Source organism: Cyprinodon variegatus, unplaced genomic scaffold (genome assembly GCF_000732505.1).
Source record: "Cyprinodon variegatus isolate N-32 unplaced genomic scaffold, C_variegatus-1.0 Scaffold323, whole genome shotgun sequence".
Lineage (NCBI taxonomy): Eukaryota > Metazoa > Chordata > Actinopteri > Cyprinodontiformes > Cyprinodontidae > Cyprinodon > Cyprinodon variegatus.
This window is the reverse complement of record NW_015150776.1, coordinates 496,279-513,684: the sequence shown is the minus strand read 5'-3', so window position 1 is coordinate 513,684 and position 17,406 is coordinate 496,279. Positions and strand designations below refer to the sequence as shown.

The 17,406-nt window shown below is 35.5% G+C and overlaps 1 protein-coding gene across 1 annotated transcript in view; it reads right to left on the bottom strand.

Moving 5' to 3' along the window:
• Nucleotides 1-17,082, bottom strand: part of LOC107091059 (phospholipid-transporting ATPase ID-like) — a 19,247-nt gene extending 2,165 nt beyond the window's left edge. Inside the window, exons 1-25 of the mRNA XM_015384783.1 lie at nucleotides 16,821-17,082; nucleotides 15,579-15,664; nucleotides 15,360-15,418; nucleotides 13,003-13,116; nucleotides 12,669-12,767; nucleotides 12,499-12,560; nucleotides 12,289-12,361; nucleotides 12,069-12,139; nucleotides 11,909-11,991; nucleotides 10,683-10,841; nucleotides 9,785-9,873; nucleotides 9,321-9,514; nucleotides 9,002-9,210; nucleotides 7,853-7,896; nucleotides 7,524-7,689; nucleotides 5,362-5,550; nucleotides 5,163-5,278; nucleotides 4,907-5,071; nucleotides 4,689-4,800; nucleotides 4,470-4,575; nucleotides 4,137-4,287; nucleotides 1,278-1,461; nucleotides 969-1,192; nucleotides 491-574; nucleotides 149-394 (exon numbers count right to left, since the gene is read on the bottom strand). Coding sequence (XP_015240269.1) covers nucleotides 149-394; nucleotides 491-574; nucleotides 969-1,192; nucleotides 1,278-1,461; nucleotides 4,137-4,287; nucleotides 4,470-4,575; nucleotides 4,689-4,800; nucleotides 4,907-5,071; nucleotides 5,163-5,278; nucleotides 5,362-5,550; nucleotides 7,524-7,689; nucleotides 7,853-7,896; nucleotides 9,002-9,210; nucleotides 9,321-9,514; nucleotides 9,785-9,873; nucleotides 10,683-10,841; nucleotides 11,909-11,991; nucleotides 12,069-12,139; nucleotides 12,289-12,361; nucleotides 12,499-12,560; nucleotides 12,669-12,767; nucleotides 13,003-13,116; nucleotides 15,360-15,418; nucleotides 15,579-15,633 — 3,054 coding nt within the window. The 5' untranslated portion in view covers nucleotides 15,634-15,664; nucleotides 16,821-17,082. The remainder of the gene's footprint in view (nucleotides 1-148; nucleotides 395-490; nucleotides 575-968; nucleotides 1,193-1,277; nucleotides 1,462-4,136; nucleotides 4,288-4,469; nucleotides 4,576-4,688; nucleotides 4,801-4,906; nucleotides 5,072-5,162; nucleotides 5,279-5,361; nucleotides 5,551-7,523; nucleotides 7,690-7,852; nucleotides 7,897-9,001; nucleotides 9,211-9,320; nucleotides 9,515-9,784; nucleotides 9,874-10,682; nucleotides 10,842-11,908; nucleotides 11,992-12,068; nucleotides 12,140-12,288; nucleotides 12,362-12,498; nucleotides 12,561-12,668; nucleotides 12,768-13,002; nucleotides 13,117-15,359; nucleotides 15,419-15,578; nucleotides 15,665-16,820) is intronic.
• Nucleotides 17,083-17,406: the final 324 nt, after the last annotated feature.

Sequence of the window (17,406 nt, the reverse complement as noted above, 5' to 3'; positions counted from 1 at the left end):
AAATTTTATACTAAATATATACCTCTCATTTGAGGATCCAGTGTTGCTAAAGCAAAGTTTGTGGCCATAACAGTGTGCCTTTGTTGCTCTCATCGTTTTACACTCATCAACTCATATTTTCCTGTTACAAAAACAGTTTTTTTCTCACCTGAGCGCTCACCACAACAAGCAAACAGGTCTGTGCCAGAGAAGCAAAAGACTGGTAGTCGGCGATATCTCTGCCGTCATCTCGGACTGTATCTTGGATTGCACCCCAGGGGATAAAGAAGAGGACTAGGGAACTGTAGCAGCTGTGCAACATGCACCACACAAAGGCTTTTTTACTGAAATACATGTTGAGCTGGCCAGGGCAGTACAACTGGGGATACTGAAAACTCCAGCGGTCATTAACATCCTGCAGAAAATTGAGAAGAAGATAATTAAATCCCAAAGAACTTATAACATTTCTTTCAGTTTACAGAATCGTGACTTATATCCTATGAAGCCATACCTGGTCAAAGAGGCTCAAGCTGAGGATAGGGAGGGATGTGTAGACCAAGTTGTACAAAGTGATGAACCACTCATCATACACAGTCTAGTAAATACAAGATTTTAACCATTAATAAATATCAAATAAATTCTGGGTATAGTTGGAAAGGATATCTAAGAGACAGCAAGAAGCCTTCCAGATTTATAGAGTCTAACGATTCTATAAAAAAAATAGCAGTTGATAGTGTAATAGAATTAGAGCTAAAAAGCATTCAGACGATGATATAAACAAATCTAAAGGATGTTTTACTATAAGGTTTAAACATAGGCCAATACAAAGACACTGGACAATAATGGAAACTACAGGCATGGACATTTGCTCTCTACCACAATGCCCACAAAGCTAGGGTTAGGGTTATTCATATACTGTACCTATCAAGCAATGTGTGCATCGTACAATCACTGTGAGTTTGCAAAATGGTATTCAGTATTTTACTTACCTGTGCAGAGAATCCACAAAAGAAGGCATACCAGAAATGCATAAATGTGAAGGTGAAGTTCTTGTAAAAGAAATATTGTAGGAACTTGCACATGCGAATGTAAGACCAGCGCCCATGCACCAGCAGGAGGCGTTGGAGGTAACGAAACTGTGCAAATGAGAAGTCACTGGAGAGAACCGCCTGCATCCCCTCCTGACCACTGATTCCTACACCAATATGAGCCGCTGAAACACAACAGAGCATTATTTTTCAAAATGAAGAGAAATATTCATAGCAGCTTTTTGACTCTTCTGGGACTTCAGATTTTACCCTTGATCATGCTGACATCATTGGCTCCATCCCCAATGGCCAAAGTGATTGCCTGCTTGTATTTCTTGACCAGCTCAACGACCTGTGCTTTTTGCAGAGGAGTTACCCTACAACATATCACCGTCTGACACATGCATGCTGTCCTTAACAGCTCCAACTCCAAATCCTTCTCCAGTGCATAAGCCTAAAGAGAACAGGAAGGGACCACACATTTAGACAGATATAATACTAGGGTACAAAGAATTTAAAATATATACAAATAGGTGCAATTAATTGTCTAGTGATTAGATATCCACTATGATGACTTTGTTCAATGAAGTAAGTCGAAGAGTCTGGATTTCTGCAAACTGGATGGGATTGATGGTGAACCTGTTCCAACAGAGTGAACAGCAGGGGGACCAGGACACAACCCTGAGGGGAGCCTGTGCTTAGGCTGATGACATCAGAGGTGTTCTGTCCAACGTGGACTGACTGAGGTTGGTTTGCTTAGATAGTGGATGAATACAGGCAAGCTGATGGCATTGGTAGCAAAAATTTGTAAAAGCCTTTACCATTTTCAAATTGTTTTTCTGGCAGCATTTCAGGTTCTTAGCAGAAAAAATGAATCAAACACAGTGATTCAAAATCATTATGAGAATAACAAGAGTGATTGTTTTCACTAAAGACTGCTGCTAATGACACTGGAACAAGCTCTGCTATCAGCTTCTTTTAAGAGTAAAGCTCAATAGAGATAAGGACTTATCTCCAGTTAAAAGAAATAACCCCACTATAAAGACCAATGAACTCCTGATTGGATTCGCCTAGACTGAGCAGAGAAGAGACCTAAATGACCCCATAAAACGTCCAATATTTTTTTTTTATTTGTGAATCATAAATTATTATTTTTTTTGTCATAAGGAAAATAAAAAAATAAAATTAAATAGATTGGTACAAACCTGACTAGATTATTCTCCAAAACAATTTGTAAGAATTGAGAAAAGAGACTTTTGCAAAGTCAGTGACTCTGTAACTGGGTTTACTTAGATGTAAAACTATTAAACAACAGCTGTTATGTTATGATATGTTTCAATTTGCTAAATGCCTTGAAACAACATGTTGTGATTGATGCAATCGATTTGATTCATAAATACTTTTTATGTGTTAAAACTTGAAAATGAGGATTATTTATATAGTAATTGTTTAGAACTTCTTCATACTGTTGTTGCAATGATCCCAAAATTCCAAACTCAATAGAAAATCCTGGACCTACATAAAAAACTGAAAGGTCTTTTGATTAAATTAAAATGATCAGGTTTCTGCCCTCTGTAGTTGTTTTCTGTCAGTTTGGTTGCTCTCTGTTGCCCCCTTTGTGTGTTTCTTCCCCTTGGCTCCCTCCTACTTAGTCCTTTTCACACCTGCTTCATATCAGCTCATTAGCCCATCCTTTGTTCTGTTTCCCATATATACACCACCTCTGCAGTTCCTGTTTGCTGGTTTCTTGATGTTTTGTTGCTTCCCCATGTCTTGCTCCCCATGTGTATATTTCTCTGAAGTTTATTGGATTTTGTTTGGTTTTCAGTATTTTTGCATTTTTGTATTTTTGCCCCAGTTGCCTGTTAGTCCCTAATTAAATAAGCAAAACTCATCTCTGCCTACTCATCTCTGCATTTGGGTCTTCAAAGCCTCCAACCAACCTGACAAAAAAGCCTTTTTTAATGCATAATGTTCATTATTTTAGGTCCTTTGGTGTTTGCAGCAACATGATGCATGTCTTCTATATGTCTGTTGTAGAGATACTGAACACTTCTGCCATAAGCTATTGGGGAAGCAGCATCACAGCAAATTACTCAAAGAAGCTAAACCAGCTGATACAATTTCTGAGAACTCCTAAGCAATCTTTGGAAATTATTTTACAAAGAAGAATATTTCATAAATTGAACAACATTAAAGGCAATGCAGGGTATCCTCCTTGGAAGACTGCTGAATCTCGATTATCTTTTTTTAGTATCCTCAGTATTCTTCAGATCTGCTGCCAGACAGACCGCTACAGGAGACGCCTTCTGCCTCTGGCTGTTATCTCCTATACAAGTTAACATCTGATTTCACTTTGGGATGAAAAAGTAATTTTTTATGAAGTTGTATTCTATGTCTTGGTCAATATTGTTTATTTTACTCGTTGGATAATTTGCAGCATTGACCAAGAGTCTTTCCACAACATTTTAGTGTATTTTTGTTGTTCTTTTAACATCTCAAACTAGAAAGAGCCATCTGTCTGATGGACACTAACCTGCATTGATTAATAAGTGTGAGATCTTTGTACAGTATTGGTCAGGAAACGCAGCAGTTAGACTATTAGTAAGTTGCTAAAAATGTTAAACTGCTAACATTTTCAGCCCTTCTCAAACATTCTAGTAAATACAAGATTTTAACCATTATAGGATGCTCCTCCACGTTCTAGCTCAGCTTTGTAAGCTCTGCTCTGTAGCTACAGTCCACCTGTTAGTATCATTCAGCTTTTCCTTTTCATCTTGCCTCTGACTTTTCATCTAGAGAGGGTTACAAAGGCACTCTTGTTGATAATCATGCCATATCAGAAGACATGCTTTAAAACTTTCAGCAGCAGCTGACAACTGATTACCTAGCAATGATTGTCTGGTTGCACATCCTGCTGGCACGGAAGGGATACGTTAGTTTTGCACCCCTGCTCTGCACAGTTGGATGGCAACTTGTGGAGTTTGTGCTTATTTGGATTTTTCTTTTTGTATTTATATCAAATATTCCTTGTTATGAGCCCCATAGTCCAACTAAATTCAACAAATGGATAGTTTTAAACATCTTTTCACAGAATTACAGGTAAATAAATCAGAATGTAATACCTACCAAGCTGTGTCCATTTATTATCAGACCATAATCCCCTTCAACTTTTTCATCCTGCACTGTCTCCATTTTCTGAAGCCAAAAAAGCCCTGCACGACATTTTTTCACAGAAGGCTGCTCTGCTGATTCCGGACACATCATCCGTCTGGCATACCTAAAAACAGTGATGTCCTTTACAAAAAATTACAAGTAATAATGCTATATAATTTTATTTTGTGAATATTTTTTTCTGTTATTGGTTGTTTTTTTAGAACAAGTTTTATCTTGTTATAACAACTAAACTCTTAAAATTAACACATTCACTTCTTTGCAATAATAAGTTACTCTTTGACTCACTGCAGCTCCTGTTTAACCTCTTCAGCTGTATGAGCAGCAACAATGAACACCTCCTTCATATCTTCCCTTAGCATGTTGCATGAGTAACCAATATTCTCTGCTGTCTCTGTTAAAGAATAACAATATCACTAACTTTAAAATGAATAACATGGCTGCTTCATAAAATTTCATAATCATCTTAAAAATACATGATTCCAAATGTTATATATTAATTTCTACCTTGTTTATCACCAGTCAGCACCCAGAGTTTGATGTCAGCATTGGCCAGCTGCTCAATTGTCTGTGGAACGCCGTCTTGCAACTTGTCTTCAACAGCTGTTGCTCCTAACAGCTGGAAGCAAATATAAAAAAATGAGCTCATAATGTAAATAGACCTTTTTGTAATATGGGAAATAGTTTAACTAATAATTGTGCATGTGCATAGCAAATAAACTAACAATCAGATCTTTTTCAATCTCCTCATAAAGTTGATCAAGTCTCTCTTCCCTTCCTTCCAGGGCTGTGCTGGCCTCATGGTGGCGCTGTGTCCACTCTTCCATATAGTTCTCCTCCAGGTGCTTGTGGGCCAGAACAAGAGTGCGTAGCCCATCTCCTGCATATTCCTAATTTGGTTATATAATTCAAAAGTAGTTCAGACTAAGGATAACATATTAATAGCTCAAATTAAATAAAAAATACAAACATATCTCTTACATTAAGATGATCTGTTGTAACCTTCATCAGTTTCTTACAAGAGCGGTCTAATCTTTCATAGATGATGGTGTCAGCCCCTTTGCAATACAAGGTCATCTTGCCATTAGGGTGACGTACTGAGAAAAACGTAAAACAATGTTGAACATAAATTCTATGAAAAACAAATTTTCCGATTGTGATATTTAATATTTTTTCTGACCTATTACTGACATCCTCTTCCGGACATTATTAAAGTCTAGAACGGCCAAAAGTTCATATGTGACTTTTTCGCCCATCTCCATGATGGTGATGGTCTCAGGTGTGCGAGAGCGGAACACAAATCCAAAGTTCCTTGCTGCTGTGACCAGAGCGCCCTCATCAGGAGACTGAGCCTGGTAGTTCAGTTCCCCTACAAGGTGGTGAAGAGGACAAAGGATCCAATTAATCAAACCCGTTTAAAGAAAAGAAACAAATCCTACACACATTTTAACAAACTCTTTTTGAAGAGTTTAGCAAAGTCTGTAGAAAATAAACTAACACTCCAGCAAGAGTTCCAAATACTTTTTTTTTTTTATTATTGTGTGCGTCTTTTCATCTGTCCTCTTATTCACGGTACATCAATATGACTCAGTAAAGTTTTTCCCAGATGCCTTTCCTTCCAGAACCGCGATACAAACCTGCATGGTAGTAACACTTCGAAGTTTGTGTCTAGAATTGCAGTGGTTAAGATAGCTGCATGTTAGTGCTGCTCTGCAAGCTTGGATCCTTTTTAAGAGAACTTTTGCTCCCCTGTTTGTGAATCATGGTTTTTAATATTTAATTTTCATTTTTGGACAGGTTCAACATCTCTAAAGCTGAAATAATACTTTAGCATTTTCTGCAAGAACTGGTTGAGTTCAAAAGAAGACCCAAATGATGTAGAGCAGGAGCAAGGAGAAGAGAGAGCAACAGGAAATGTAAGCCTTCTCTTCCATAAATCCATAAATTAGGGGCAATTTGAGACCTTTAGGAAACAAGTTAACGGAATCCAAGTCCCAGCAAGGACCCAGCTAGAATCTGCAGTGCAGAATCATGAGTTTTAGTAATATGGGGCTGCTGCAGCTTATGCAAAACTTCAGCATCTATCTGCCAGGCTTTTTAACCATACAAGCAGACTTAGCATACTTTAAAAAAGAATTGCAAACTCAAAAGAGGTGGGTTGCCAGTGCTTATGAATAACATCCTGGATATTTTACTGTGTATATTCAACAATCCAGCTCAGACATATGGGAGACCACATCACACCTCATCATGCAGGTCATAGATAAACCTCTGTTGGCCATCTAAGCAAGCAAAAAAGCAGCTAACAGGACCCCATTTGCTTATCACATTTGTCTGGTTCAGTTAAAACAATTCAGACTGCTTTACTTTTTTTTAAAACTGCCCATGAGTTTCTGCAACAATTAATTTCCCTTTGTGAAAAATACAGTATTTTTTAATTGAATTAAAATTGAGGTGAGTTGAACTGAATTGAAATAAAAGGGAAGGCAAGGAAAGAAAAGGAAAGGATACCACCACATTAGTTGGAAGTCCCAGATGGTGTTTTTAATGCAAACCAGTTTAGCAAACCAGTTTGGCATTTAATTTTTCAATTGGAACAGTATTTTTGTTTAATTCCTTTTAATCACTTTTAATTAAGTAATAACTCAAAATTGTAAAGTTTTTTTTTTTCATGAAGGAAAATATGGGTTATTCCAAATCAGCAAAAGGATGATTTGAAGGAAGAAAATACTATTTTCAAGTTGGTTTTGAAAATAGTATTTTCATATGACTTTGTCATATGACCATGTCATGGTCATATGACAAAGAATAAAACTTAACACAAAGTAAACTGAAGAGGACTGTGGACAAAAAATGTTCTAAAACTGACAGATTATGGTGTGAAAATTGTTAGAGACAATATGTGTAACACAGGATAAGTCCTGCAAAGACTTAATCAATTGAAGTATTAGTCTAACAGTGGACAGTTTTACTGCTAGGTATTATGTAAATAGAGTGCTTTTTAAACCATATTTAGCTCCTAATCTCCTAATAATTGTTTTTCATTTAAGTTGTACTAGATTATTTTTAAAGGATTTTGTTCTAAAACTTAAAATTTTAAAGCACTAGCCCATGACTTTTCTTAAATAATGAATTATCTTAAAGAACGAATATTCTGTAATAGTCAGTCAAATTGAAGCATTGCTTAACTTATTTTAACATGCTAAACTCTAAATATTTTAGAGTTACTCATTAAACTAATAGGGTGTAGACAAATTTTTTAGACCCAGTTTTCCAGTAATCTCTGTAAAGCTTTCTTAAAGCTTTCTCAACTACTGTTAATGAAAATATCGATAATCTGACCCTCTTTCTTTTCTTCAGGCATGACGGTGTGGCACAGAGCCAATAGTCGAAAGAAGGCCTGAGCTTCAGGGTTTCCCTCTCGCACAGTCTCCAAAAGGCTATAGTCATGAAAGGCGAACTTTGGGTCTGCCAGCTTATTCCAGGAGAAGTCCACTTTTTGCGTTTTCTGTGGAGAGATTATATAATGAGGCTATGTCATAGTTATCCATCCATCCATCCATCCATCCATCTTCCTCCGCTTATCCGGGGTCGGGTCGCGGGGGCAGCAGCTTAAGAAGTTATCATCTTTCAATAAATTCACTAAGAATTGCTGCCATGTGGCCGCTTACCTCTGTTATTTCAACTCTATGTCCAGAGAAGTCATAAAGGTCTCCTAAAAAAGAGACATACATATTAAATAATCAGATAACATACCACTTTTGTGTTTGTGTCCCTTTTGTGTCAATATTTAAATAGCCAATTAGGGTTGGGCAACGAGAATTGATATCTCACTGGAACCAGTTCCAACCTTTCAACTGTCCTACACCCATTCAAATGTTTTATTTGAATGGGTGATATCAGGGGAAAATAATTCACAGGAGTGGTTGTACATGTTTATGAAAAAAATGACAAGTCGACTACCTACAACACTGGAGATGGAATTACACAATACAAGGAATGGTGCATACACTAAACTGAGGATGAGATTCTCATCTGTCAGTACTGGTATTGTAAGGTAAGTTCTGCACAAGGCAAGTTCTTTAATTTGTTCTTCCTCTTAATTCGTAGTGCTCTTTTCACAGAGAGCATGTACCGTTTTTTGCTAAACTATTTCTCTTTTTTTACATCTTAACAGATACCCTTCTCATTACCCACATGTAAATCGGCCAAACCTATGAATGATTTTAAGACATAACATCATCATCTGTTTATTTTAGTTCATTTGGGCTCTATTGCAAACCCACTAACTGACCAAGAATATAAAAATCAGATCACTAAAGTGATCAGTAAAACATCAGTACTTCCATGTCTAGTTGGGCGGAAGTGAGGTTCAGTAAACCATACTGAGGATATAAAATCTGAACCATCCTTCTGTTTACTTTTTCTTCCAGCTCCAACAGTCACCACCAGAATCGGGCAAATTAAGTAGTAAAATTGTACTATACGGCATGTGTACCTCCAGCATCAGACACTTGATATATGTATTCTAATGAGACTTTCAGAAAGAGAGTTCCATATGAAAGTGTAACTCTGTGGAAAAACAGTTATGATTTATATTAGAGTTCATTGATTTGAAATTTATATACTGACTGAAAATAACTGTGGTAATTTATAGTAATTCACAAGTTAGTTGTCAAAGGAATTAAACTTCATTAAGAAATTTAGACCATCTCATTTTTGAAAGAATCAGAATTGAGAATTGATGTTAGCCTGAATCGATATAAGAAATCAGAACCTGAATCATTCCAATTCGAACGAAGCCCAATTGTATTACCTACCATAGTTTTTTCCATTGATGGAGCACTTGTTGAATGTCATGATGTTCTGTGTCAGAGTGCCAGTCTTGTCACTGAAGATGTATTTAATCTGGCCTAGCTCCTCGTTGAGTGTGGTGGTCCTTGCCTGAGCTGGAGTGTCATTCTTAGGATAATACATCTTTCTGTCCCAGTTTATAAAGTAGCTGTTCCCAAGTCGAATGATCTCCACACTGACATTCATGCATAAAAATATGTTAAGATTTGATGACACAAAAGCAGCAACAGCAGTAAAAAAAATATAGTCACAAACAGTTTCTGTCTGATTTCCTTATCTTTATACCTGACATAGAGGGAAATGGGCACTACTGCATTGAGGACGATGACATAAGACCAGAACGAGAGGAAGGAGGACAAGGCAGCATTAACGCCTTGATCACGTGGAAGAAACACGGTAAAGACGGAGCCCTCTTTCACTTCCCAGATAGCATTGCCGATGGCCAGAATGAAGCACATGGTAAACAGGAAACCAAAAATCTGGTGGAATAGACACAATCCTAAACATTAATATAATAAAAAGCATGTACAACTCATAAAAGGTGATAGAAATTTGCCTATTTCAGCTTGAGACAATCAAAGTTTCAACTCAGATGTTTACATGCTAACTTAATTTCTAAATTATTGTTTTTCAGTGTGCTTTAAGTCATTGATATGGATAAAGGATAAATTAAGACATACTTTTTTATGTTAGTTAACTGTATCAGGTAAATGCTTGCTTTCACAAAGATTCTAGTTCTAGTTACTTACCCACAAAACCAGGACATTCATCAGGTGATCAATGTTGGTCCGTTTGAATTTTGTCTTTCCACTGTTCTGCATGAGCTTGGTGTCAGGACCTGGGAAAATTTTCTATCATGTTTAGATATACATTGTATTTCTGCATAGATACTTTTTAGTCCTTAACATGCTGTGGAAATTTGAATTTATCAGATCATCAACAATCATCAGAAACCAGTGAAGAAAAATATGTACATTTATTGCAAACAAAATTTAGGCCATTCATTAAATCGGGCTTAATTTCCTCTTTGTCACTAAACACATGCATAAGAAGAAGGGAAATATAAACAAACGTTTAAACATTTGATGATATTTATTCATATTTCTTACAATATGAGAAATATATCTGAAATAAATAAAAATAAAAACCTTTTTGTTTGTATTGGCTGAGGTTCGGGGCTGAAATAAGTAGCCCCTCATAATTTGGTTGAATATTGCTAGGATACATGAAAAAAAATTTTTTTTTCTTTTTTTAGAACAACACTCAGTCAATGCCAAGACTGAACAAGCAGTGCAAACAACAATTGTATAAGTCTCAATAGCTTAAATACAAGTGGAAATGATAATTTAATCACATGTAAATGTGCAGTAACTTTACACAATTCAAAGCTGAACAAAATAATTATTTGTTTCTCTAAAAGCAGCAGCCATAATAGCTCATTATTAGCGTCCTCTAGTGGAATCATGTAGACTTGATTAGTGAGCAATATAAGAGTTTCTCTCCCAATGATTTCAAAGGCTTTTTATCTTAAGTAGCCAGACTCAAAGTTTAGGTTCACAGCAGACACTTTTATAACAGTAGCTAAAGTGAAAATATATATGTTATAAATCAAGACCCTTAAAGAAGCAAAAGTGGTGGGGTTTTTACCTCCAAAGATGACCAGACCGAAGCACCACTCTGTGTTTCTCAGTGTGCATCCTCTGAGAAGTATCTTATCGTTGTCCAGGCCATAATTTTGTCCATTCACAGTCAAGGTCCCTTTAAATTTGTCCAAACGGTTGTTTGGAGGCTCACATCGCACTTCGCCTGAAAAGCACAGGCATTAGCAAGATATCAAACTCAATAAGTAACAAGTATGAATGATCATTATAAGACAGGAACATTTTTTAAATTTAACCCAAGAGATGTATCACATGCTATAAGTACGTTATTGGAAACAAAATACCTATCCAACAAAGAAATGTTGGCAAAACAATCATTGAGTGTAAGTGGAAGGTGTGCTGACTGTTGGCAAGTAAATATTCATACATTCATTTTTATTAACTATTTTCAAATATTATTCCAAAAAGAAAGTCCATTTCTAGAATGGTTTTCAGATTTTTTTTTTGGTTTTTTAGTCTCCTTCAAATTTTGCATGTATTATAAACTGATGAACACTTAATGGTCACAAATTTTCTGTGACAATCACCCAACAATTATTAAAGCAAACTTTTCAGTAAGCTTGAACCTTTTTTAGATGTACACCTTGATCACTAGGATTCATCCATTTTTGGATGGTCTTATGTTAACCCGGGTTTGTTACTTTGTCCAAACATAAGTTTGAGTGTAGGTGCCCCTATAATTTTGGTCTAAAGCAAATTAACCAAGCTTACAAAGCGTACAGTAATGTCCTCATACGTTGTCATCCACATGATGTCACTGCAGTCTAGTACTGACCACAGATCAGTAATGTTGAGAAGTTTTAGTGACTGTATTGCTATTGGGAAAATGTTCTTATGTTAACATGTCAGCTAGTGTTGGCAATGTTTATTTCATCCATGTTTACACAAATAACCAGGTAACAGGAACATCAGGGACGATGGCGACAGCAGAGAGAGTTGATCAGTCATGTGATGTAAAAGTTTTCTACATCAGTGCTGTTTCAAAAAAACATTTTTCCATCTCCTGTTTTGTGCATCAACCCTTTAAACACCTGAATCGAGCATACATGTTTGAGAATTTAAAGGATTTCTTTTTAAATTGTGACGTTACCATGAAGCTTTTCTGATGTGATATTTTTAAAATGTGCATTTGAAAAACATTCACATCACTGTTTTTCTGTTAAACTGGTTTTCTGATTCTCTGTAGCATGAATTTCTTAGAGAATGTCTCACCTTTGAAGTTTGAGAGAGTTTCAATGGAGTCCTCCATCTCTCCTGTGAGAGTCAAGGCTTGTTTCACTTTAAGGTTTGTTTCACTGTGGACCACCATTAGGTTATAAGAACGATGCAAATAATGTGTGAGCAAAAAAAAAAACAGATGTACAACATTTACCCATCTAGCTCGGCTGTTTCCACATAAACCAAGTTAAGTGGCTCACTGCTGGACAGCAACAAAAGGTCTGCCTGTGAAAGATAAACTTTGTTAATGGTTTTCAGAGCTAATGGTTTACTGGATGTTAATAAAACTCTATTTAAGGTTGACTGATGAGTTAACCTTTCCAAAATGTTTGGTAATTGATTTTTTTGTATAAATTTGTAAAGCCATTACATACTGTTACAAACTGATTGCTCTCCAGTTTAATTATATCCCCAACTTGAACATTCATCCATTTTTCATTTTTCAGTCTGTAGAGAAAAAAAACATTTTGTTTTTCAAAAATGTGGAGGGCAAATACCCTTTAAAACAACCACAGATACTTCCTCATAAACTGTAAATAATTTACAACTCTGTGATCTAATGTTTGACTAATAAAACGACTTACTCTCCATCAATGAGGACGCTCACCATGCGGTTATTCACTTGTCGGTCACTTTTGTGCCTGTTCTACTCAGTTGACAGAAGAAAAAGACATGGTTTACTCAAATGTTTGTTTGAGACTCAAGGAGGGTTAAGGTTAGAATGTTCTTTATAAATGTAAGGCTTTTATCTTACTATGTCATCATTGGCATCTTTAACCGCTGTCATGGCCAGCACCATAACTAAAGGCACAGCTGTGGTGAACCATGACAGAGAGGAGATTTGTGGAATTAACTGCACAAAAGAAGGAAGAGCGGTTATTCCCTCTGTTAGATAGTTCAGTTCATAAAATTTGTTTACACTATGTAAAATGAATAGTCAAATTGATTTCACTTAAAAATTATTAATCAATGCTGATGTAAGAAAATGCTTATTTGAGAATTCGAACAAAGATATGTAACTGTAATGAGTAGCATTTAAAGATAAGTTGTTTGAAAATGGATAGAAATAGAAACGATGAATTGTCTACCTGAAGAAGGAGGAGGAACAGGAAGTAAGCATTAGCCAGCCTCCTGAACTGCTCAAACAGATTAAGAGGTAGAAAGGTGAAAATGTTGTACTTGGAGGTCCTGATGGCATTGTTCTAAGAAAGGGGAAGTGACACATAACAGTTAGTTCATAAAATAATACTTACAGCTCACAGTAGAATATCGACATGTGTGCAAGTCTACGGTGCCTTGTAAAGGTAATCCCATACATTTTTCACATTTTGTCATGTTACAACCAAAGACTTCAACACTATTGAAATTTCTTGTGACAAATCGACAACATGTTGTGCATACTAAGGAAAGAAAGTAGTGCAGATTTCTTGTTTTCTTCAAATAAAAATCTGAAAAATATTGTGAGCTGTTCCCCACAAGGCTGTTGAGTCAATACTTTGAAGAGCATTTTTTTTTTGCAACAGTACCAGCTAAAAGTCTCTTGGTTATGTCTTTACTAGCTTTGCAGACAAAATTGCAAATTGTTGTTGTTTTTATTTTCTATTCATCTAAGAATCTTTCTAAACCAGGCTGTATGTTTAAGGTTGTTGTTCTGTTTAATTCCCTGAAATGTGAATGTCCAACCTAGTCTCAAGAGTTTCCTACCTTTTGATTTTTTTCCCCAACCAGGGTAACCATTATTTCGCTATATTTAATCAAAAAAGGTGTTGTGTGTACTACCAACTCTAATTGGCTATCACCATGGAGATTTTAAGAAAACATAATAGATCACGGCAGAAATGGCAGGGCCTTATGTGAAAAGGATGAGAAGAAAAGAAATAATTATGTGCAACTGTTGCCTGTCAGACGACTTGGAGGCACAAACATGATGGTGTAGATTCTGGAATCTGAATACTACAAACTTTAACAATGATACAAGTAGCCTAAGAAAGAGATGGATAGAAGACTGGCATTTACAGAGCTCATATTTATTTCATAATAAGATATAAAAAAAATTTATTTTACCACTGATTAATCCAAATAAATATGTTACTCTGAGGATAAAAAGCACTTTCATGTCCATGTGTGCCGTAGTTTTCTACATAAATCAGTTAGGTTTTCCAAAGCAGACTTATTGGTGACTAGGTTTCGACTAAAACTGTTTATTGTGTCTATTGTGCCCTATTATCTCTCAAATAAACCTCCATTGCTTGGAAGCACATGAGGAAAACTATTCAGGGAAATGCCACCAATTGTAATTCTACGCTTGAATGAGCATCAAAAAGCAAGAATATAAAATGCTGGAAGGATTTTTTTATTTAACTGTAAGTTTTCACCAAATTTTTAAATGTGCTTAATATGTATACACTATTTCACATTTAAAAAATCTCATTGCGGGTGATGGTTAATACCATTTGCAATTCCTCATCCCAGCATTTTGCTCTTTCTGATAATCAGCACGTGTTCTGCACTTATAAGTAGGTACGCAGGCTAGATGGATCGATTACGACCCCATCCTCTTTTTCATCATTTCACAGATGCAAATCGTGGAGCAACCGATTAGTAAATCAGCCAAACATGCATGTTTCTTTAAATGCTATCCATTAGTATATCACGCTGTTGGGGTTTTGCATGAGGTTCAGAAACTGGTCTCATTCTTCTGCACATTTACTGTGTCCTCTATATAGCTTGAGATAAACTTGAAATGGGACTTTATGCCCTGCTTTCCACAACAGATTGCTTCTTATCAATCATCCACTTAATAGTTGATCTGTGAATTACTTTAGCCCTTCCCTGGTAACCATGGCTGCATGATTAATACTATCCTTGCCTGAACTTTCAGTTTTGACAGATATCTTCATTGGTTCCTTGTTGTGCAAAATTGTTTCTAATTTAATGATGGAGTTAACAGTCAAAAGCTTTGGGCTATGCTTCATTTCTTAACTGTTTTTAATTGTATCCTCACGAATCCTCTGTGTTCTAGACTTTATGGAACTCCCTTTTTCTTATGATAAAAAAAGCTGTATCTTTACATATTAATACAGAAAATCTAATTAAATCAATTTAAATAAAATTTGAAGTAATTAAAACTGGTTGAAAAGAATTAAAAAAATTCATAAGTCAGTTTTGTTTTTCGTTTTACATTTATCAGCACCACAAAAAAGGGGGCTGAATAAAAAGTATACATCTTCAAAATATTTTGTAAAAAAAAAAAATCATGCATCCTATCAATTAAAATAAAAAATGGTACACTGTATTTTATTGGTATTTTCCATGAGATTACAGCAAAGTACAATAAAAATAGTGGCTTTAACATGACAAACTGTGAAAAGATTCAAATTTTACAAGGCAGTGCAGATAAAATATTTTAAGTTATAGTAAAAAACCTCCTGCAGGATCCACTTACTGCATAGTTGTAAGACAGGTTGAAAGCTCTGTCATTAGCTCGAACATGTCTTTCCTCCTCTAAGAAACGCAGCAGAACAGTAAATGTACATTTTATTTTAACACAAATAAAAGTAGAGAACTTTTTTGAGATATTTTGAGGCTCTCCAAGTACAGTATGTAAAAACTCTCATTACTCAGAAAACAGTTAACAAACATGTAACATAACAGTAAAGCTTACCCTGCTTTTTTTCTTTTCCACGCAAGTTGTTGAAGTACGACTGTACTGACCCCATCTTTACCTCAGGACTTTTTCATAATTTAACCCTGAAAAAAAAAAAAAAAAAAAATTACTTTGAAAATAATGCGATTATGATACAATCAAAAATAGTTTTTTTTTTTTTTTTTCCAATTTATAAATCAGCTAGATACAAAGGTAAAAGAACTAGACAAGTATTCAACTTACAACTTCTCAAAAATGTTTTGGCTATTAAATCTGCTCATTCGGAGCTGTCATTTTTTCCCCCATCCAAGAGTTTGTATAAAGCATAAATGCTGGCACATATTAGATTTATTGTTTCTCAGGGTATCAACAAAAGGTATATTTGGAGGTTGGTTGAAGCTCTCAACAAAGTATAAAAATATTTTTTTCTCGTCAGTTTCCCTTGCAGGTGTAAAGCTGGGTAAGTTTGTCTGAAAAGTAGCATTCCTTTTGTTTTTGTCCTTTAATTAAAAATGGATCTTGAAGTATTATCAAAACAAAAAAAACATGAGAAGAAAATAATTATATCCTTCCACTAGCTTCACAGCAGGGCTAGATGGAAAGGGTCTATAGTAACAAGCTGTGCTTTAACACATACATACATTCTTTCTTACAGTTAGTTCAAAATTTGCACATATTATTTGGAAATTACATTGAATGTATTTAAATAATAAAAATGCACATGCAACTGTAATCTGGAAAAAGAGTTTTCAGAATCAGTTTATTGCCAAGTAGGTTTGCACTTTCAAGGAATTGGACTTGGTGATGATGGTGCAGATAAATTAGATAGAATACAGGATCTATCTATACTATACACAATATATAGTAGTTTGCAAGTAATGGATTTCTTTATGCTAAATAACTTTCTACAAACCATTTTATTTGCTTTTTTGTACATTTAACTGTGTTAATTGACAGAATGGGACTTCTTCACAGCAAGACATTTCATCCTCAAATATTTATACAATAGAATACATGCTTGATTTAAACAGATTAAAAAAACTACTATATTTTTAAAAAAGTTGATATTGGAGAAAATCGTCTACCTTTCTCTTTTTTCCCATTGTTTAGAGTTTAGAATAAAAACAAGCCAAGCACAGAGCAACAGAGAAAATTCTTGTCATGATTTAAATGCTTTGTGCTTTAAAATGCTTTTCTACCAGGACACAGAGCATAAGTTATATTTTGAAATTATAAAAAGAACTAAAGTGAGTTTCTTACCTTAAGCAGGAAAATGAATGAATTTCCTATAAGACCAGCGCACATGGGCACTGCTTCCTACAAAGGGAAGTGTTTCAGGTCTCCACCCTACCTTTGCCTCTTCTGAGCTCTAAATGAGCGGTCTGGGACACACTTAGTGCCACATTGAGAAAAGTCTTTCTATTGAGCCTCTGGCCTCATGTAGGAAAAACTGGTCCACATGTGAGATGATATAGTGGTTGATAGAAGCGCCTTACAATCTTTCAGCTTCATGCAGGAAGAACTAGGATCCTTTACCACTAGCAGCCCAGGTGAAGAACAAACAATGCAATGATCTTTGGACCGAGATGGTGAGTCAGTGCATGAGTGAAACAGCAGTAACGGAACTGCATAAGTAAAGTGCTTTGACCAATAGGAGCCAACACCCTACTTGCACTCAGGTTAGTACGGTGTACAATTTGCACTTTTCTCGAAGCCCAGACTTTTATAATTTCTTTTTTTTTTTTCAGAACAAACTTTCGCAAATCGAACAATTTTCCATGGAGGTACTCGCTTTTAAACACTAAAAGACAATTTTAGTGACTATTACATTTTTTTTTAGATATGT